Source organism: Hyperoodon ampullatus, assembly GCF_949752795.1.
Source record: "Hyperoodon ampullatus genome assembly, chromosome: 3".
In the NCBI taxonomy this organism is placed as follows: Eukaryota; Metazoa; Chordata; class Mammalia; order Artiodactyla; family Ziphiidae; genus Hyperoodon; species Hyperoodon ampullatus.
This window is the reverse complement of record NC_136916.1, coordinates 84072660-84094314: the sequence shown is the minus strand read 5'-3', so window position 1 is coordinate 84094314 and position 21655 is coordinate 84072660. Positions and strand designations below refer to the sequence as shown.

Below are 21655 nucleotides of genomic sequence, written 5' to 3'. Positions count from 1 at the left end.
GGGTGAAAATGACTAAACACCAAATTCTTATTTCCACTGGAGACATTTTAGGCCAGAAAACCTATCGTTCTGCCATTGCTTTGACCGCAACATTATTCCAACAGCTGGCATCTATTAGTTTTTATTTCGGGAATGAATAAATAAACTGCCGTGTAAAGAAAATACAGCACTGGCAGCAACTCTAGGAAATCCATCCTTACAAGAGAGGGCAGGTACTTCTCTACCATCAGGCTACCTCCGACACGGCCTCACAGTGGCGGTGAGGCCAGAGCCCTCAACTGTGGTCTCAGGACATCACAGAGCATCAGGGCTGGAAGGAAGGAGCTGCAGGGATCGCACAGTTCAAGTTCATCATGGAGCAGTGAGAGGCACAGCTGGCTGGTGGCAGGAAGGGGCATTTCTTCTCTCTGAGATGACCCTGCCCGGAGGAGCCCTTCCCAGATCCCTGCGACAACGACCGCCCTCGTCTCGGTCCCTGGTACCTCCGCACCCCTGCTGTCCTCTACCCTGCCCCTAGCAGCTGAACTACACACACTCTAACTCACTCACCCCTTTCCTGCTCAAACCCTCCATTCTGAGCCCATTCTTCGCTCACTCCCATCACCAGCATCCCTGTCAGCCCCCTAGTCTGGAGCACGCACCCACCCCAACCTGGCCCCCGGCCGATTCTTCAGCCGTATTTCCTGCCTCACTCTGCTGCCAGAGACCCCGACTGCCCACCCTTCCCGATGGGCCAGACCCTTCAGCTCCACGCTTCCGCGCTTCCTCCTCCCTTCTGCCTGGCTCCCTCCTCTTGTCCTCAGTTCACGCCTCTCTATTCTGGCAACCATCATACTGCAGAGCAAGAACCTCTTTACAAGTCTCTTCATTCTCAGCCCAACTTCTAATGCAGGGTGTCCTGCGACTTTCACCTTTGAGAGCAGCTGAATGCCTGGGATTTCTTTACTATGTGGTCTGAGCATGGTGAGACCCTAGCTAAGGAGTCCTGGGAATTCTCCCAGAGCAGCTACCTATAGCATTACTTATACCTCGGCGATGAGAGAAGCACACATTTTCACTCACCTGAGTTTTATGTCAGCGGGGCTGACGGCACTCGGCTGCTTTGTGTGCTCAGCTCACCGAGGCCAGGGAGGTGGGCTGGGTATACTCAAGGCTACTGCTGAGGTTAGAGTTACCATACAGGCCCAGAGGATACAGGTTTGATGAAAACAATTATTAAAAACAAACAAACAAACAAACCAGATGTACAGAAGAATGAACAAACCTCCTAACTTCTTTCACTTGATGGGGCTGATCATTTAAAAGGTAAAAACTAAAATCAAACAGAAAGTATCTTTTATGACCTCTTTTGCTTAGACAAAGATAAAAGATGAAAAACAAAGTTTAATAATAAATCTAGTTGCTGTGAGTTAAACTTTCGTTTCTCTAAGGTCTCGGGAGCTGAAAATTCCTCTGCCACCTCTTAGGAACGAGTGATGTATTTTTAATCTCAGAGAATCTATGAATTGTGCAACTGATGGTGTTTCCCTCCTAGCAATTGTTTTGCCAGAGACCCTGACCCCAAATGTGCTGCCCCTCTTTCATAGGGAAAACACGTCTTCCTTAACACCTTGCTTTTTTGTATGAATCTTACCCTTTGCTTTGTTCTTTACAAAAAATTATTTTTTTCATTTCCCCTGACTGCATCATTTCCTCGTTCTCTTACTGTATTCTATATGGTTTTGTAAGCCATCTCAAACCAGTCTTTTCTGATACAAGATTAAGATCAACTAAATGCCTGCTGCTCCTGTGTGACGTCTGGACATGGGTCCCTGGGAACAACCTGGTGACATCTGGATTCTGCCCGCTGCCCTCTGGCACACGCTTAGACTCTGACGAGAGTGAGCCTCACCTTTCCGCCTCCCTGTTGTGCTCTTCAGAAACACGCTCCCATCCCGCACGAGCTTCTTCCGCTTCAGATCCTCCTTGGCAAACATCTGACCACTCTTCATTCTCATGATCGACTTGCTATCTGTCTTTGTATAAATTTCATTGAGACGGACCTTCTTTTCATAACTCGCCACTTGGCTGTCCACAGCTCCAATCACATCCTTCACCAGGCCCAGGGACTGAGCTAGATCTTCCTGTTCCACTTCACTGTCTGAGAAAGAAAGAATAACTGTCTCTACTGGGCAGAAGGAGGGGCACGCTGCCTTCTTTTTTTTTCTTTTTTCTTTTCTTTTTTTTTTTGCGGTACGCGGGCCTCTCCCTGTTGTGGCCTCTCCCGTTGGGGAGCACAGGCTCCGGACGCGCAGGCTCAGCGGCCATGGCTCACGGGCCCAGCCGCTCCGCGGCATGTGGGATCTTCCAGGACCGGGGCACGAACCTGCGTCCCCTGTATTGGCAGGCGGACTCCCAACCACTGCGCCACCAGGGGAGCCCCAGGACCCTGCCTTCTTGCTCCACATCACTGTCTTCCCTCTGTGGGCACGCTGGCAGAGCGAAGCCAACACGTCGAAGGGCACGTGCCTACCCCTCGCTGTCAGAGTTTAAATCAAGTTAGATGTTTCAAAGATACAGAGGACATGCAATTATGTGCCACGTTCTAAAGTGGAAGGAACCCAACATTTTTAGGGAGGGAGAGGAGCAACCAGTTTTTTATTTACGTCTTTGTTTTACCTAATCCTTAATGTAACTGTCCAGGAGCAGCATTAGCTGAGAGAGAAACTACTAAGTAGTGGTTAAACGAGAAACAGCGGTGATTGTAGCACTTGTAGGTGGAATCACCTCCCAGTCTAGGGACAAGTGACAAGTTGCTTAGGTCACTGAACTCTCATTGGGATCACTAAGTGGTTCCGTCCCTTCTTGCTCTCATTCACCCTAAGTCTGCTGATATAACACCTTATGTTTTCACTCAAGAAAACTGTCTTTAAGATAAAACACAGGCTCTCTTTTAGACCTTCTCGACGTAAAAGAGGTCTTCTACGGGGTCTCCAGTGCTGTTGGACAGACCGGAACAGTCCACTGGCAAACAAGACTGAGTCCAGAGACAGACGCACCTTTGGTACACTGCAATATTCTTTGGAACAAAACCGGGTATTTGGTGATCCGTTGGGTTACAAGCAATATACACTCTGGGATTCCAAGCCTCCGTACGACTGAACTGCTCATCTTCTTCTGCAAGGAAGTAAACCAAGTGTCAGGATCTACCCAAGGGAGAAGGCTCGAGCCAAAACTGACAGTGACACAAGGCTCTGGACAACAGGGAAATCCCCACCGTTTCACATCGATACCTTCACAAAGGCCTGAAAACGCTTATCCTTGGCATAGAGGTCTTTGAAGTAGTTTACAGACTGGTTGTGCTGCCCACAAAACTTGCCGTATGTCTTCTTTAAGCGTTCTGCGTTCTCTCCTGAAAACTGCAGAGGAAAGAGAACAGAGGTTATGCCATAACTCAGGGTGCTAAACTCCTATTACCATTTTGTCCAAAGTTTCCAGTCTACTTGTGAAACCCAAGAGAGCTCCCTCCAAAGATTGAAAGATTAAAATGGTACAGGAGCTTTGGAAAACAGTTTAGCAGTTCCTCAAAAAGTTAAATATGGAGTTACCATATGACTCAGCAATTCCACTCCTGGACATATAAACATATGTCCACACAAAAACCTGTATATGAATGTTCACAGCAGCATTATTCACAACAGCCCCAGAGTGGAAATAACCCAAGTGTTCATCAGAGGATAAATGGATAACATATGAATGAAAAAAGCCAATCACAAAGGACAACATATTGCTTTATTCCATTTATATAAAATGTGCAGAATAGGCAACCCCACAGAGAAAGTAGATCAGTGGTTGCCTAGGGCTGGGGAAGCTGGTGGGGGTGACGATGATAAAAATGCTCTACAATGGACCGTGGCGACGGCTGCACAAGAGTCACGGATATACTGAAAATCACTAAACTGTGCACTTTAAATGGGATCACATGGCATATGAATTACACTTCAATAAAGTTGTTACATATATTTAAAAAATAATAAACACAGAAATATCTATGTACTGTGCACATAAGAAATGCAAGATGTGTTTTAACTCCCATTTGTCATAACACAGTAATAAAACAGAGAGACTCACTAGAAGTCTTTCATGAGGTAGCAGTCTCAAAGAAGTCATCCTGATAAGTCAGAAAGACATCAGAAACGGCCGTCATTACCTAGGGATCTGTTTATCCTACTTACCTCAGGCCAGCAGGCCTAACAATTCTGCATGGCACTTACCTCATTCCCAAGCGTGTGCAATCTCAACCATTCATCTGAAGCTACGTTCACTGTGGGGTAACCGCTGAGTTTCTGTATGTAGTCCACAAGACACATGCTAAGCATCAATTCCCGCTGGACTAATAATCTCTGGAGGCAACACAACTTGGTCCTTACCCCAAAACTTGAAAAAACGTTCAGCGTAGCCTTTCCTTTCCCCCTTTACCAACAGAAGAGCTGAGGCAGAGAGATTTTTGAGTGATCGGCTCCCATCACAAAACAAGTGCCCTAAAAGGGTGACTCTGGCACTGGCGCTCAGAACCAACAAATGGACACCATGGGGCTAACATCTTACTAGAGAACATGCACAAATACAAGGAGCTACAAGGTCAGAGGAAGTACCAGTGCAGGTCTGAGGGTGGAGAGGAGGGGCAGAGGGAGAAACATGGAAAAGGACAGGAGGGGGATGTTCGGGGAGGAAGGGTCCTCACTTGCAGAGCTGACCGTGCCCACTTTGAGGCCCTGACCACCAGCGTGAACGCATTCACTACACTGCATCTGCATTTACTTCACGACATGCCTATCCTTCACTCCTAGAACATGAGTTCCATGAAGCAGAGGTCTACACTATACTTACCTTTGTGGTTCCACATGGTATTGAGTAAATCCCCAGTGAATACATGAAAAATGAATGAATGAAGGCACCAGTGAATTAATACGGCAAGGGGTACAGACTCAAAAATACAACGAAAGGACAATATTTCCAATTCTCAGGCAAATGTTCCAGCAAGTAAGCCTCTGCTTCCACAAGGAGGCAGAGACTTGCCGGTGAGAAAGAGCTAGTCAGATGTGATGCGATCCCCTCTGCCTATAAAGGGTATACTAGCATTATTCATCTTTCAAAAAGAATGTTTTAAAAAAGAAACATTTAGAAACTGCCTATGACATATACATCTGAAAGTATCAAAACAACTTTTAGCTAAATTGCTTTGACGTAGGATTGAAACCATACCATACCCTGATGAAAATATTAGCAAGAAATATTTTATGAATTATTTTACAGTTTCTTAGCTTCTTAGTCAAGTTTTTAGTCTCAGGCGGTTTTTAGATAAATGAGCCTTTTGATTTGAGGCACAAGTTGAAGTTGAGACTTCCAAAAACTATTTTTTGATCTCTTAAACTATAGTATCTCTGATGTTGGTACAGACTCTGAGGAAGAAAAACTGGCTTTTACTGCGCATCTACCATGTATGCTGGGTACTTTATATATATACATTACCTCTTAAATTTTAAAATAGCATTGAAAGAGAAAATCTACTGTCCTCAATTACAGAAGAAGAAACTGAGGGTCGGAGAGATGCAGTCACTTGCCTAAGCTCACAGAGATCGTGAGCAGTCCAGCCAGGATGTGAACGCACGGCTACGGGGCCCCCGGTGCGTGTGAGAGGCACCAGGCGCCCACCCGCTGCTCACCTGGTGCACAAGCACATCCCCAATCCTCTTGATGAGAAAGTCCTTTTCACTTTCATCCACCAGAGAGTCCTTCCTCCGCTCCAGGATCCTCTGAAAGAACTGGCTGTGGATACTGATCAGCTCATCCAAACAGGGGAAGAGCTTCTCCACCATCTGCTGCTCAAAGAGCAGGTCGGCCCTCATGCCACGGCTGTACACGTCGCTCATGATCTTGAGTATGCGGAGGTGGTGGAACTCCGTCTGCATCAGCTCTGGGGGAGGGACAAGGCTCAGTGGTCAGGAATGCTCTCCTGGAGGATTCTCCTGCAAAGTGTGTCTGCTGCTACTAACAGCCCAATTTTGTCTTAAGGCTATTTACGGCCCAATTTAAACTTTAAAACTGAGTCAACAGCTGTCTTTTCCCTAAGGTGTTTTCATCCTATTCCTCGGTTTTTCACGGGACCTCACACTGTTTTCTGACAGGTGTACTGGATTCCATCACTCTTAAGTGGTGGTTTCCAATGTGGTCTTCATTGGGATTCAAGACCTTTCATAATTTACTACGTTCCTATTTCCCAGAAATGACTTGTGTTTAGTATAGTTTCTACTGTAGCTGAGGAATTAAACTGTACTGTCACAAGAGATCTCTTTTTAGGATTATCACATAAATAAGCACTCATATTAAATAAAATGTCCAATAAAATTAAAGAATATAATTTTACAGAGAGGAAAGGATAGGAATAAGATGTCTCTATACCTCAAAGTTTTCAAAAGAAAATCTTTGAGATGCTACATACTTGAAAATTGACTTGGCATAGCCCAATAAATCCCCTAATAAACAATGCCAGACAATGCACATCAAATATTAGCAGAGCACATGAAGAGTCTCACCATAAATCACTTCTTGCCGTATGACCACATCTTTCTTTTGCTGTTTCAGAAACTGGCTGTCCACTATCTGACTCCAGGACTCTGCTTCCAGCTGTTTGGACTCAATCTCAAAGTCTCCCATTAGCTGCCCTTCATTCATGTCTGTGCCTACTCCTCAAAATACAAAAAAAATCAATATCAGAATCCTGCATCTGTGACCTCTAAAAAAAACCCTCTGCTGGACATTCCTCATGGTGATATTTTCATGAGACATAAACACTCTACACTAATACAGGGATGTTCATAGAATATATATTCTATTAGAAAAGATCATTTTCTGTTCCAGAGTGACATACTCTATATTCAAGACTTCGGTTAAGGGTGATAACCGTCACATAAATCAAAGGTGATTAAGGCATGATCAGGGTCCTGGTGACTTGACCTGTTTAAGAGAGTAGGCTTACAGCTGTGCCAAGAGAGCTAGAACTGAACGTGTACCAAAGTCTAGGGGAAGGAGAAGCGTTTGTACCAGAATCTGACCACATTAAAATCAATGACATCCTTCAGTGGACAACCATCTAACAACAGGGTAAGTGGGTTTACCAACTCATTATAAAGCATGTGATGCTTTACAGACAGTTCAGAGAAGTTTCACAGGAGTAAGGAAGAGGCAGGAGATGCGTTAGTGCTTGCATTCTAGGAGATGGCACAAAGTCTCTGCAGACACACAATTTATGCCGTGATTTCTGCTTACCCTCATCAGTAAGGGACTCTGTTGACTTATTGACCTTGCTGATTTTATTTCGTGAGTCTGTTGAATGAGACAGGAATTTCCAGGTGTTTGATACGTTCTCATCATTGCCAACTCTGGGGGCAAAAGGAAACACATACCGTCAGATACATTCTGAGAAGCCATAGTTTCCGGTCTTAAGTGAAGATCTGAAAAACTATAAAGTGACAGCTGGCTGCAAGTACTACAACGATGGAAGACAAATTACTTAGGTCAGGTACCCAGCAATACGCAACACAAACTATTAAGGAAGGTTGCAGGCATTTAACATCACTGCAAGCATGAACTTTTTGAGCCTTGGATTTTTTTTAACGATAGGTAGCTAGGAGAATGCTCTTCCTTCAAACTGCATACACATGATATAAGAAATTTTTCTGTTTGAAACTCATGTCTAACCACTAGACTTTTCCCCTGTGTTCCCAAAATAACTATAGACCAAGCACTTATATTAAACCATATTCTTCCAACTTTTCTTCAGCCCAACTCACCAGCTAGCACATTAGGCACCCAGTAGATGTTTGTGGTACAACACAAAAGTAAGCCAGAGTCATTTAAAACTAAATTTTATTTAAAGGCCAACTTTTAAAAGTCATAATATAAACTCATTTGGGTAACATCAGAACTTGGAAAAGAAAGCCTTTGGTTAATTACAACAGAAAGACAAAACGATATAAAAATCCCTGAAACTTTGTTTTTAATGAGGAGGAAACATTAGCCAGCACAGAGGTTAGGAAACACAGACAAAAGGAGATTTGCATCCTTCAGCTGGGAATTTTCCTCCAGCCTAGGTTAAGAGAGCTGCAAGAGATGTTTTGAGTCCTACATTTGAGATGACTTCTTTACTGGATGGGAAGGCAGGCACCTTACCCCAAACAGCCAGCAACATCATAATTGACCCCGTGCTAATCACAGACAGCCAAGGCCTGAACAATCAGGGGCCACAGCAACTTCTGGAGGGACCATAAAAGGAACTCAGTGCAGATGAGGGATGGGGAACCTACTGTAGTACCCGGCCCATTATTCACTCCCATGACTTAAGAGTCAAGAGGCAAGTTTAAAAAAAAAAAAAAAGCGAAACAAAACACAGTTACCCCCTCCCCCCAGGTTCATCTGACCAACAGAAAAGTGTGATATATGAAAATACAAGTGATTGAAACCAAACATTCAGAATTAAATCTTTTTTCCTATTCCCACTTCTTATTTTGATCTGAAAATCATCCTTTTAGAAGGCAGGTTCTTTAAAAGCAGGGCTGGGGCTTCCCTGGTGGCGCAGTGGTTGAGAGTCTGCCTGCCGATGCAGGGGACACGGGTTCGTGTCCTGGTCCGGGAAGATCCCACATGCCGCAGAGCGGCTGGGCCCGTGAGCCATGGCCGCTGAGCCTGCGCGTCCGGAGCCTGTGCTCCGCAATGGGAGAGGCCACAACAGTGAGAGGCCCGTGTACTGCAAAAAAAAATAAAATAATAAAATAAAATAAAAGCAGGGCTGATCATGTATAAAAGCAGAGGAAAACTGGCCTAAAAATGGTGTTTAAAGGGGATCCTTGCTACAAAATGGTGATCATGATGGTGCATCAAAGTGTAATCCTCACCCCACTCAGCTGTAGCACTAACCCATTACGTTATACATTTCCTTCTAAAACAAACTTTTTGTCAAATGGTATAAATTATTATGCTCTGTCACCTAGAGGTCAACTGTGTTAGCTTTACATCCCCACTCACCCAGCAATGTTCTGAATGGAGACACTTCTGGAGAGCGATACACTCTGCTGGGACCGTCTGTTAGCAAACATGGGGGCGGCAGTGGTTTCATCGGCCAGGAGGACTGCGGACCGAGGGCGCTCCTTGGGCTGGGAGGCTGTAAAGAACGAAAGGACACCAAATGAAGTATCACCGACACATGCCCACCAGCACTGACTCACCTGATGAATGCCAAATAGAAGCAAACTGCTTTAAAAGAGATTTACCCTGGGAGTGTAAATAGGTACAAAAACTCTATGCAAGACAACTTGGCAAGAGCTGTTGAAACTGTAGATGCCTATCTTTGATCCAGTAATTCCATTTAGGATATGTTTATTCTACAAGATTTACTTGTTTATATTTGAAATGACATATGTCCAAAGTTATTCAATGCAAAGTTTGGTAAAAGCAAAATGAGAATCAAAAGAAGATCAGTTAATAAATCATGGTACAGCCTACATGTGAATCCTAAGAAGCTTTAAAAAAAAATGAGGACACTCTCCATGAACTGACACAGATCTGCAGATAACATATTAAGGGGGAAAAAAATCAAGGTGCAGGGCTTCCCTGGTGGCGCAGTGGTTGAGAGTCCGCCTGCCGATGCAGGGGACGTGGGTTCATGCCCCGGTCAGGGAAGATCCCACATGCCGCGAAGCGGCTGGGCCCGTGAGCCATGGACGCTGAGCCTGTGCGTCCAGAGCCTGTGCTCCGCAACGGGAGAGGCCACAACAGGGAGAGGCCCGGGTACCGCAAAAAAAAAAAAAAAAAAAAATCAAGGTGCAGAATGAAGTGCACAACAGACCACCTTTTATGTTTTAAAAACATAATTAATAATCCAAATTGGTATTTGCTTTATTTTGATAAAGAAACTTAAGGAAGATAAATATAAAACTAAGAAAAGCGGTTTACCTGTGGGCTGTGATGGCAGTGAGGATAAAGAATCATATATTTAAAAATGTAAACTAATTCAAAGTAAGAGAAAAGGAGACTGAGAGAATTTCAAGGATAAAAGGAGCCTCAGAGATAACTGAGGCTGGTGTTCTTTGGGAGGACCTACCAAGAAACGTGTCAGGGGCTGGTTAGATATGCAAATTCCCAGCCCTCCTTGTTCTGTGCGGGTGGGACCTGGGAGCCTACACGTTTACCAGCTCCCCAAGCGATTCTTCTGTACAATGTCTGAGAACACAGGTTTTGACCAATTCCTTTAGTTTACAGATGAGGAAAATGCAACACGTGTTTGAGGTCACATAGCTAATTTGTCCTCATACTGCATATTTCTCTTGAACTTGACCAAAGAGGAAACTGGAGCTCCAATTTCATGCTAAAGTAGTCACACTGCCATCTGGGTAGCAAATTAGTTTTCCTTGGTAGCTAACTAAACTGCTGCATTACCTGTCCATCCCCAGGAGCATCAGGAGCTGAAGGAAATAAGACTGGGGGAGCTGTTATGGCTTCACAGTATTACAGGATGTTTCTGACTTAATAAAATTAATAAAACCATTAATTTCCAATTCAAATTCTATTTAGAAGAAGGTGATATAATAAACACCAGAAACATGCTACCCTATAACACGACCAGACCCTTCCTGCAGAAAGCACACAGGAAACTAAGAGATGTGGGTCCCACACCAACAGGGAAGAAGGGCAACTGGCGGGGAAGAGAACATGCTCAAGTGTTCAAGAGCCTGGAGCACATCCTCAGTGTCTCAGAAGGGAAGCTGCTGAGCAGATAAAATCTGATGGAGGAAGAAACACCGGTTCTTGAAGAACAGTAGGATGTCGGTAAGTCAACAGAAAAAGAGGACATTTTGATGAGGAGAACTACATGAAGGAAGGCAGAAACACTCTATTAATGTGAAAGGGAGAAAACAAGCAAAAGAGGAAGTACGTAGAGGGGCGTATATAAGGGATCAGTGAAACGGCTGGAGAAGCAGAACCAGAACGAAGTCATGTCTTGCAGAGCCCTGAACCTTATCAAGAACAACCTGCATCTAAAAGGCAGCATGGGGGGTGAAAACAACAACTTTCCCTTGTTGAAACCAATCCACTCCACTCAGGGAAGTTGCTAACTACTCTCTGAGCCTCAGCATCCTTATTTGTGATGGTGATGGTAGTGCTGAAAGCAAACACTGAAGGACGCCTCTCACCAAGTACTTCACTGGTGTGATCTCACATAAACCCGATGACCACCTGCTGATACCATTACCATCTTTTCACAGTGGAGGAAAACGAGGTACAGGGGATTTAGTAAACGTCCGAGGTTATGCGGCTGTTAAGTGGGATGCTGGGACTCATCCAACTTGAATCCACAATCTGTACTCTTACCACTACGTTACCTCAGGAATAAAACAGGAATAAGAATACATGCGGGGGTCAGACATAATAGGTATTTTTTGGAAAAATGCTATTTTATCTGATTTGAAAGAAAAAAAAAGGTTTCTGAAATAAGGGATAATGTCACAGAACAAAAGTTTAAGGAAGATTAGACTTGTAAAAGGTGTTGGAATGGGTTGGACCATTGGTTAAAGTGGGTGACAGTCTGGCACAACCTTTCTTCTAGGAATCCACATGCAAAGATGGGCAATAATTGGACTTCTGTCTAAGGGGACTCCATACCCTCCTGGTGGCACAGCCATTCCGGGGCCATCTGGAAGCACTCAGAGCAGTCGGGCACAGAGCAGTGGTCCTCAAGCTCGAGTGTGTGCATCACCGTCACCTGGAGCATCTACTAAAACACAGATCACTGGGCTCTGCCTCTGGAATCTCTGACGTAGTAGGTCTGGGTAGGGCCCAAGAATTGGCACTTCTAATTGATCCAGGGTCTACCCTTTGAAAAACACGGCCTGAGGCTAAGTTTCACATGGGCTCCCACAGAGCAAATTTAGGTGATATTCATTACTGCATCTTTATGACAGGGGTTGGAAACAACTCAGACAACCGCTTTGGGGGAACTGATAATTATAATGTGGTGTATATTTATGAAAGAACACCATGCAGCGATCTGAGACAATAGCTTACCTATAGTAACACGCATAGATCTCAAAACCATATTGAGTGGAAAAAACCCCAGCAGAATGGATAAGCAAGTCCTATCATCTAATTTACATTTAACGCACAAAACCATAAGAGATATTTCCAGAGGTACACATATGTCTAAAGATACGGCAGATTACAGAGGTTTACATGAAGTATACTGCAGTGCGTGCTGAGGAGGGGAAAGGAATGAGATAGGGAACGAAGAATGAAAAGGGGAAAATATTAAGTAAAACCAAAGTGAAGCTTTGCACAGACTGGAGAAGACAGGTTGATGTGAATGGGAGAGGTGTGATTTACCCAATTTGTGTACCACTGAAGTCCTTGGGGAAAAAAAGATTTTCATAACTCCACAGTTTGTCAAGAAGTTTATAAGCAAGATCTCATCTGATGCAACTGTAACGCTGCTAAAAGTTTCACTGTCGACTCACGCAAGAGAAATTTCAAGACACACAGGGCTAAGGTGCTGCCTTTTAAGCGAAGACACACACTATTCTAGAACCTTCCAGAGAGTTTGATGGTAGAATGGTAAGCTTTTGGTCAATGAAACTGCAGCCTTCTCTAAGTATTCAAAATAGGTATTCAAATCTTGCTTAAGAATAACAAATAAATACTACAGGAGTATGGGCAAGTCCTGAACCAGAGAGGTGAAAAGGAATCATGAGACGTGGGCTGAGCTACTTACACTTGTTTCTCATAATGACCGTGGGCAGCGAAGATGTGTCATGTGCTTGAAGGCTCCCTTTGGGCTGCTGAAAGGAAAAGAAAGCCTGAGTGAACCCTGCATTTACAATTTATCTTCTGTCAAGTTTCAAGAGGCCTAGAGCAGGAAGCCAGCTGCTCCTACTTCCCTGCTCTATTCCTGCCAATGGTCCTCAGCACCCTAGTCCTAGATAAGCCACCCACTCTGGCTCCCCTCTGAACCCGCCAAGCACTCTGATCCTGCAAATGCCGTCTCTTCTGCCTGGAATGCTCTCTTCACCTTCACAGGCATGACATTCTTCTATTTCAAGATAATCCCTCCTTGGTAGAGCCATCTGTTAGCTTCTTTCTTCTCCTCACCTGAGGCAGTGACTGGCACCCCTTAGAATCCTGCATGTGCCCCCGCCTAGTTTTTTCCTTACTTATGGTCATCGTCTGCTTGTCCATCTTCCCCACCAGAATGCTGATTCCTTAAGAGCGGCATCTGTGCCCTTTTTGTTTCTATGTCTCCAGTGACTCGCATTTATACGGTGTTCAATAATTCTTAGGTAAAGTGCTAATTTTAAGACTTTTGTTGTAGCATGGAACAGAGACACTGTGTGAGAAATTACAGACTGAAGCAATTAGTCTGAGATAAATCATTAGTGAAAAAGGGTCCATTTAAAATGGAACTCCCCCTTTCAGGTTACATTCTTTTCTATGGGATATGCTGTATCCCTATCATTCTCCTTCTCTATAGCACATTCACAGTAACAGCAGTCTTACCAGAGATCACAAACTCAAATGCCTGTGGGGTCAGGCAGGTAACAAAGGACAGAGGCGAGTTGGAGGAGGTGGGGAGTGGCAGTCTGGGGCTTGTATATCTTGTCTAGAGGAGGCAGCAGTCACTCAGCCCCAGTGGATTATCACCCACCACCCACCTCTCCAACATTTAAGGAACTACAGGCCAGATACTGTTCTACGTGCTTAGGAGCTATTGATGGATCACTTGGCAAGTTGAGTGCTTACATTCTAGTGGGGGGAAGGTACAGAGCATTAAAAGTAAATGTAATATAATAAATACAGTTGTTAAGCAGACCCTAAGAAGGTGGTAAGTAGTACTATGGAAAAAAAGAAAAAGAGCAAGGTGGGAATTGGGAATGCTGGGTAAGGGGAAATACCAGGGCTGTGAGATCTTCCATTTCTTCAGGAGAAATTGGAAATCCAAACTGGTGTGAAATACGATTTTTCAATAAATACACTAACTCAAATAAAAAAAAAAATTACTCCATGAGCCAAACAAAATTTATGTCCATGGACTGAATAAGATCTGGGGTACAGAGGTATGTCACCTTTACACTAGAGTTCAGTGCTTCTCAAAGTGTGGTCCTCGGACTAGCAGCATTAGCATCATCTGGGAACTTATTAGAAAGGCAAGTTCCTGGCCCCTCCCCACCTGCCAAATTGGAAGCTCTGGGAGTGGGGCCCACTGTCACCTTATAACAAGCCCCCAAGGTGATTCTAATGTACACTCCAGTTTGAGGCCACTGCACTAGATAAATGCGTTTGGTTACTGGAAGCACACAGCATGCTGAGCATCTGAGTAGATGGAGCTGGAGAGCACTCTTCTGACAAGGAACAAAGACATTTATGAGTGACTACAACACTGAAAACCACACAGGCCACCTAAACACCCATCTGCCCCCAGCCCCGTACTCTTTCTTTAAGGGCTCTGATATGCAGTGCCTGTTATCACACAGCTGCATACTCAGAGCACGTACCATCATACACTTCCTGCTCCTGTCATGTGATCCACACGAGCCTGTGGAGAAAAGTGCTGCCAGACAGGCCCGTTTAACCCTGACACTCCCCAGCCCATCAGCGTGTCAGAGCCCCTGATTTCCACCTGCTGCCCTCATGGTCCTGAAGAAGGAAGCCAGGCGTGTGAAAGGCAGAGGAGGTCTGCAGACACAGTTAAGAAGAAAACCACTTCAACGGCGACACAGATTAAAATCACAGAGAAATGTGCATTTAACATGGAGAAGCTCTGAAAGCATTTTACCTTCCAAAAGCCACAAATTCCCGAGTGCGTTAAGAAGAGAAAAATCATTTTTGGTTCTTTTAGTCTCAAAGTAGGTACCAAATGATGAAAAGAAACAAAAACTACAACCCCAAATCTCCCATCTCTGAAGATCTTATTGGTTTAGCCAGAAATGTCTTACCTTCATTTTGACCTTTGCACAGGAGGCCAGACTTTCTCTACAGCCTTTGTGGACAAAAGCACTGCAACCTGAAAAGAGAGCAAAACCCCAGGTGACATTAAGACACAGCAAACAGATCCCCCAGACTGATTTTTCCACTGCCACAGCAACCGACAGACTGCCAGGTGAAGTCGCTCACAGGTCAGAATGTGACTAGCCCAAATTACAGACTGCAGCCCTCTTCTAGGAAGCAGGCATGCGATGTCATTTGGAGGAGGAGAAACAAGAGCAGATGTGATTTCTGATTAATGAAAACTAGAAATCGGAATCTTCTCGGGCAGGAAGCAGAGAGGCTACAAAACTCAAGTGAAAGCGTCTGCTGTCAATATGTAAGTCTAAGTCACAAATAATACATAAATGATATGTATTTACATATATAGACGTTTACATATACGTTTAATAACACCCACAAATAATACATAAATACAGCCCCTTAACAGGGGCTGTGAAATCTGTATGGCTGTGTCAAAGGTGGAATGTGAATCTGAAAATCTACCTATTTATGTCCTTTGACTTGGAAACCTAACTACCCTGAACTTTTTGCAACACCCCGAGCGAGTCAAGAGCCGCAGAAGAAAGGTCATCAGAACCACCCTAATACAGTACCTCTGGGAGCCCTCACTCGAGAGGAGGTAGGAGACTTCCTGAAGATGAACGGACATTTCCAGAAAGATGGAGCACAGCCCATAATCCTCCAAGGACACGAACTTATTTCAACTCTTATTTCTCACTCCTTGACCCACAAGGGCCACTTATGTAAAACCCCCCACTCTGTGCCTCACAAAGGTCATCATCAGCTGCTACTGTTGCTACGAAGTCATAAAGCAGAACTGTGCCAGGACGTCAGAGGTCAAGCATCTCTCCAGGAAAGGACTGCCTGAGAAAATCAACAGATACCACCCATCAGGCAACGCTTCACACCCTGATTCAGGAAGCACTATAGGTCCTGCCCATGGTAACCCACGAATCATGGGCCAGGATGCTCTCCTGGTTCCTACGTACGGATTACGAGGATACTAGAATGGAGACTGCCAGAACCCCAGACCCCAGAGGCTTTTCCCCATTCCTTCCTCAATGCCTACTCGGTTCACAGGTCTCTTCTCTAACACCACCAGTCACAATGCGTTGGATAATCTTATGGTTTTCTCCTCCACTGAGTGCTCCTCTAGGGCAGGGTCCCTTCATCTACTGCCGAATCCTTAATTAGGTCTCCCTAGCAGAATGCCTGGCTCATGCCACCTACTCAAACGTCTGTTTGAGATCTTATGTCTATTTTATCCAAAAGCCAAGTGCCCTGACACAACCTACCTTACAGTATGTCAAATATCTTATCAACACTAAAAGGAGTACTAGAAGAACAACCATCACACTAAACGTGATTTAGGTCCTGGCTCTCCTAATTAGTTAATGTTACTCTATGCAAGTTCCTTCTCTATAGGCCTCAGTTTCCTCAGACCTATAAAATGAAAGGAAGTACCACATCTTTCCCCAAGTTCCTTTTCTCTGTGATCCTATAAGACTCCTTAGGCTACATCTCTTCAAGAAAGAGATAATTTTCCAAGTAAATCCACTAGATTGTTCTATAAGGTTCATGTTGAAGAAGAGTTTTCAACTTAAGTCATCTGAATTGTCACTAGGACAGACCCATCCTTCAGGGCATGGTTAGGGAAAGTTCCAACTGGAGAAATCTCGGCTGAAGCTATTTCCATAAAAGAGGCGATAGGGAACAACTCTACTTTTGTTGACAGGATGGCCCAGAGCGGGAACTTGTCTGGAAGTGGGGTGGGGTGAAGTATTCTGGGCCTTTTACTCTCAGGCCTACCAAGCCTTCTATCTAGCTAAGCTCTTCTAGCTCCACCCCAAGTGAAATTCACTGTCTGGTCATTTTTCTGATGTTAAACCATCAGAAGAGACATCCATTTACCAACGGAAGCATGAGAGACTCTCTGGGGAAATCAAAAACAGGGTAAATAATATCTCCTCTTACCACTTCTATTCAATATTATATTAAGAGTTCCTGGGTAGTATTATAAGGCAAAAAAAAGAAAAAGATACAAAATGTAAAACAAACAAGCAAAAATTCCTGTCTTTATCCACAGACAACTTGCATAAGTTATTTCCTAAAATTAAGAAAGAAAAAGAAAGAAACACGAGAAAAGCTACTAGAAGTAAAAATTACAGCAAAGTCATGGGACTCAAAGTTGATAACACAAAAATCAATTGTATTTTCATATACTAGCAATAAAAAAATGAAATTTAAAAATTATCATTTACCATAGCATCAGAAAGTGAAATACATGGGGGACTTCCCTGGTGGCACAATGGTTAAGACCCCGTGCTCCCCCCAATGCTCATTGCAGCACTGTTTCCAAATAGCCAGGTCATGGATGCAATCTAAATGCTCATCGACAGACGAATGGATAAAGAAGATGTGGTACATATATACAATGAAATATTACTCAGCCATAAAAAGGAACGAAACTGGATCATTTGTAGAGAGGTGGATGAATCTAGAGACTGTCATAAGAGTGAAGTAAGTCAGAAAGAGAAAAACAAACATCGTATATTAATGCATATATGTGGAACCTAGAAAAATGGTACAGACGAACCAGTCTGCAGGGCAGAAATAGAGATACACATGTAGAGAACAAACGCGTGGACACCAAGGGGGGAAAGTGGCGGGGGGGTGGTGGTGGTGTGATGAATTGGGAGATTGGGACTGACATGTATACACTAATATGTATAAAATGGATAACTAATAAGAACCTGCTGTATAAAAAATAAATAAAAGAAAATTCAAAAGAAAAAAAGACCCCTTGCTCCCAATGCAGGGGGCCTGGGTTCGATCCCTGGTCTGGGAACTAGATCCCACAGGCATGCTGCAACTAAGAGTTTGCGTGCCATAACTAAGGAGCCGGTGACCTACAACTAAGGAGCCCATGAGCCGCAACTAAGGAGCCTGCCTGCTGCAACTAAGGAGGCCACGTGTTGCAACTAAGACCCCACACAACCAAATAAATAAATAAATAAAAAGTGAAATACATGGGATACATCTAAAGATTACCTATAAGAAGTTTACACTAAACACTGCGTAACACTAAAGGGAAAAATTAAATAAGGCCTAAATAAATGGAGAGGTATATCATGTTCATGGGTAGGAAGACTCATGAATTACGAATATAGTTGGAGACGCTCAAAAAATAATAGGACAGACTCAGGTACCTACCCATCCAGATTTAAACGTTGTTAACTTTTGGTTGTATTTTCCCTAGAACTCTTTTTCTTTAAGAAATACAAACTCCCCAAAAGATTTAAAACCCATTTCCCTTTCTGCTCCTCCATCTTCAGACAGAATCACTACTTTGAATCTGGTGTTATCTTTTTTCAGCACGGTTTTATACTTTTTCTATACACGTTAAGTATCCATAAACAAGAAAATGTATTGTCCTGTTATATTAAAATGATAGGTAATTTTAATAACAAATTCATGGTCATGTTGTGAGGCTTCCATGAAATATATGAATCAGAGTACAATCTGGTTAGCGCAGCCTGGTAATCTGAGTTTGACTATTTTGGGAACTGGCAGGTTGGTGGTGACCCACACTTGAGAGCATGTGTTGGTAGGTAGAGAAGCCTTTGCATCTGAGGCTAGAAGACAAGTGAGGAGTTTGGGTTAGGTTTTCATGTCTTAGTTGCAGGGACTCTGAGAGAGACAAACATCGGAACAACGGAGACATGGGTTGTCATCTGGTCCCTGCCCAGGCTGTGAAGAAGGAGCTTCTTTCATCGGAAACTTAGGGAGCTTTAGTGCCAAGCAACACTGAGGTGTGGTACAGGGTTTTGGAGAATGCTACTCCATCCCCCCACCCACCCCCCGTCTTTACATGAAATCCAGCAACTCTCTGAAAACCCAGCAATGGCAGTAGCAAGAGTCCTTTTAGTAGCTGCAAGGACAGCAGACAACCACCAAAAGAAGCCTAAGCGTCAGGGAAGAATGGAGTGGCCCATAAGGGTGACTGTAACCAATGGCTACTTTATGAGTACAATTGAGGCTATGCGTGGGTACCCCAAGAGATACCTAGGAAAGAAGTAACTTTTCAAGAGAGGTTTAAAGGCCCTGATTGTGAGTAGAAGCAAGAATAGATGCAAAGTTTTCATTTATTTGCTCAATAAATATTGAGTGTGCATCAGTTTTGCGCAGGAACTGTTCGTTCCCAGAGATACAAGAGTGAAAAAATACAGCATGGAAATGGGAGGGAAGGGTCTAAATATAGGTGACATGTCTAAGTTACAAGTGAGAGGAATCTGTGCCCTCATGGAGCCCAGTAATAGGGGCTATGAAGAAAACAGAACAAGGTATGTGATAATGAGGTTCTGAGTGAGGGAACATTACATATGGTGACCCGGGAAGGCTTTCTCAATCTGAGCTAGGATAATATACGACAAGAAGAAATCAACCATGCCAAGTTATGGAAGACAAGTATTCCACTCGAGGGAACAGCAAATGCAGAGGCCCAGGGGATATAATAAAGTTGCTATGTTCAAGGAATAGAAAGAAGATTAGTGTGGTTGAGGGTACAAAGCGGTAAAGGGGTAAGATACAAAACAGAGGGGCATGCAGGGTCTTGCAGAGGCAGTAAGGTTTAGATTTTACTAAAATTGCAAGGGTTATTAATACTAACATGACCACATGTGTACTCACACATTGGAGAAGCCTAGAACGTATTACTTGTAGTATAAAGAAATATTTTTACATATAGGGAATTGCATCTCGAAGATAAAGGATTTTCTCTCATTACTACACAGCTGAAAGAGGTCATAGAATTTGGGGGTTAGGATTATGACGCTTAAGATTCAGAGAGTTTGGGGATAAATCTGAGCTTTACTCTTACTAACCATAGGAATTTTTAGGGCCTCAATTTTATCATCGAAAATTGAAGACCATAAACGCAATTCTTTTTTTTTCTTTACCTCAGAGTTGCTGTGTGGAACAGTTAATCACATGTAAACACTCTGTAAACAGTTAATTCCCTTAAAAACATATAAATTGTTATATCTCATGAACATATTTATAGGACAGAAGGTTTGGCATTGATTCTGATGCAATATATTACATGTTTCTGCTACAGTAACCACTTAGAGTCAATTTTTAGTATCCTTGTTAATTGAGAAAATTATTCAGGTAATGCAAACTTTGTTTTATTTCCCTCTGAAATAGATTATGTTTTATAGGATACTGGCTTTATAATTATGTTTAGCCTGAGTTCTTATATAATCTGCAGGCCTCTGAAAATGAACATTCCCGAAACTGAACTCAGTATCCGTCCACCACAGTCTTACTCTCTCATATATTCTTCTGTTGGCATGAAACCGTGCACCCATCACCCAAAGGAGAAATACTTCTACTCCTTCCCCTTTATCCGTATGCCCAATCAATCGCCAAGACCTCTCACTTGTAACTTAGACATGTCACCTGTATTTAGACCCTTCCCTCCCATTTCCATAGACTTATCTTCCTTGGAAACCTCATCGTCCAGATAGAGGACTAACCGTTGTTATCATTTTTTTCTTTTTTTAAACACCTTTATTGGAGTATAATTGCCTTACAGTGTTGTGTTAGTTTCTGCTGTGTAACAAAGTGAATCAGCTATGTGCCAGGCACTGTTCTAAGTCCTCTACAAGCTTCAGATTGCCCCATGAAGAAGGTACTACTGTTATCTGCAATTTATAAATGGGGAAACCTAGGTGTGGAGTATTGAAGCATCTTTTCCAAGGTCATGAAGCTGCTAAATGGCAGAGTCAAGATTAGAACCCCAGTGAGTCTGAATCTAGGCGCTAAGCACTTAAGAACTCTGTGCTGGGCAACATGTCACCATGTTCTCACTCCAGACTTCCCCCACATTACTGCCATAAAATCTTCCTCCAAATCAAATCTGATCTTGTCATTTCTCTGCTTTTAATAACATCCTGTTAGCTCATCACTGCCTTCAGGAGAAAGTAACATGAAAAATAAGGTTCTTTACCACTCAGCCCAAATTACCTTTCCCACCTTATGGTCTGACCCTATAATCAATCTACCATCCTGTAGTCCTGGCACCCTGAGATGTTCACAGCATCATTTCCAGGTCTCCCTGTCTCTGCAAAAGCTATTTTCCTACTGGAAAAGACACTCCTACATTTCTCTGCACGTAGCAGTCTGACTTCAAGAAGAAGATCATATGGCATTGGCACTGAATCTCACTTTCATCATTATAAAATGGGCATCATAATTACACTCTTCCTCAACTCACAAGGGAACTATAAGGACAAAATGATATAGTATGTAAAAACTCTGTAAGAGTAAACTACGTGATTGGGTATAAGCAAACCTATTCAACTGTAAGGTTTTACAGTTTTTCCCATCCCCTCTAACCAGCCTTGAAAGGAGAAAGAATTCTTAACCTTCCTTTTCTTGGAGTGACTGGGCCAAAATGGGAAGTAAAAAGGAGGTACTCAACTGGTCTAAATGTCATAGCTCTGAGGGGTTGTACTGAAAAAAGGTGGGATTACTGTGAACCACTATTTGTGTGTGCAGATGGATAACAGTAATATGGAGGAGG

General features: G+C 43.4%; 2 protein-coding genes across 2 annotated transcripts in view; both read right to left on the bottom strand.

The window, feature by feature from the left end:
* Positions 1–1752: 1752 nt before the first annotated feature.
* On the bottom strand, positions 1753–4349 carry LOC307049550 (A-kinase anchor protein 13-like; the record flags this gene model as incomplete). The annotated part of the gene is made up of 4 exons (XM_079699109.1): positions 1753–2140; positions 3039–3156; positions 3273–3398; positions 4254–4349. The coding sequence occupies 4 exons, from the start codon at positions 4347–4349 to the stop codon at positions 1770–1772; spliced, it is 711 nt and encodes a 236-aa protein (XP_079555235.1). The 3' UTR covers positions 1753–1769.
* A 1259-nt stretch (positions 4350–5608) lies between these two features.
* Positions 5609–21655, bottom strand: part of LOC307049549 (cytosolic carboxypeptidase 4-like) — a gene marked incomplete at its 5' end in the record, with an annotated part of 66470 nt that continues 50423 nt past the window's right edge. The window contains 6 exon segments of the mRNA XM_079699108.1: positions 5609–5956; positions 6576–6728; positions 7309–7421; positions 9064–9199; positions 12800–12866; positions 15018–15085. Of these exon segments, the coding sequence (XP_079555234.1) occupies positions 5610–5956; positions 6576–6728; positions 7309–7421; positions 9064–9199; positions 12800–12866; positions 15018–15085 (884 nt within the window). The 3' untranslated portion in view covers position 5609.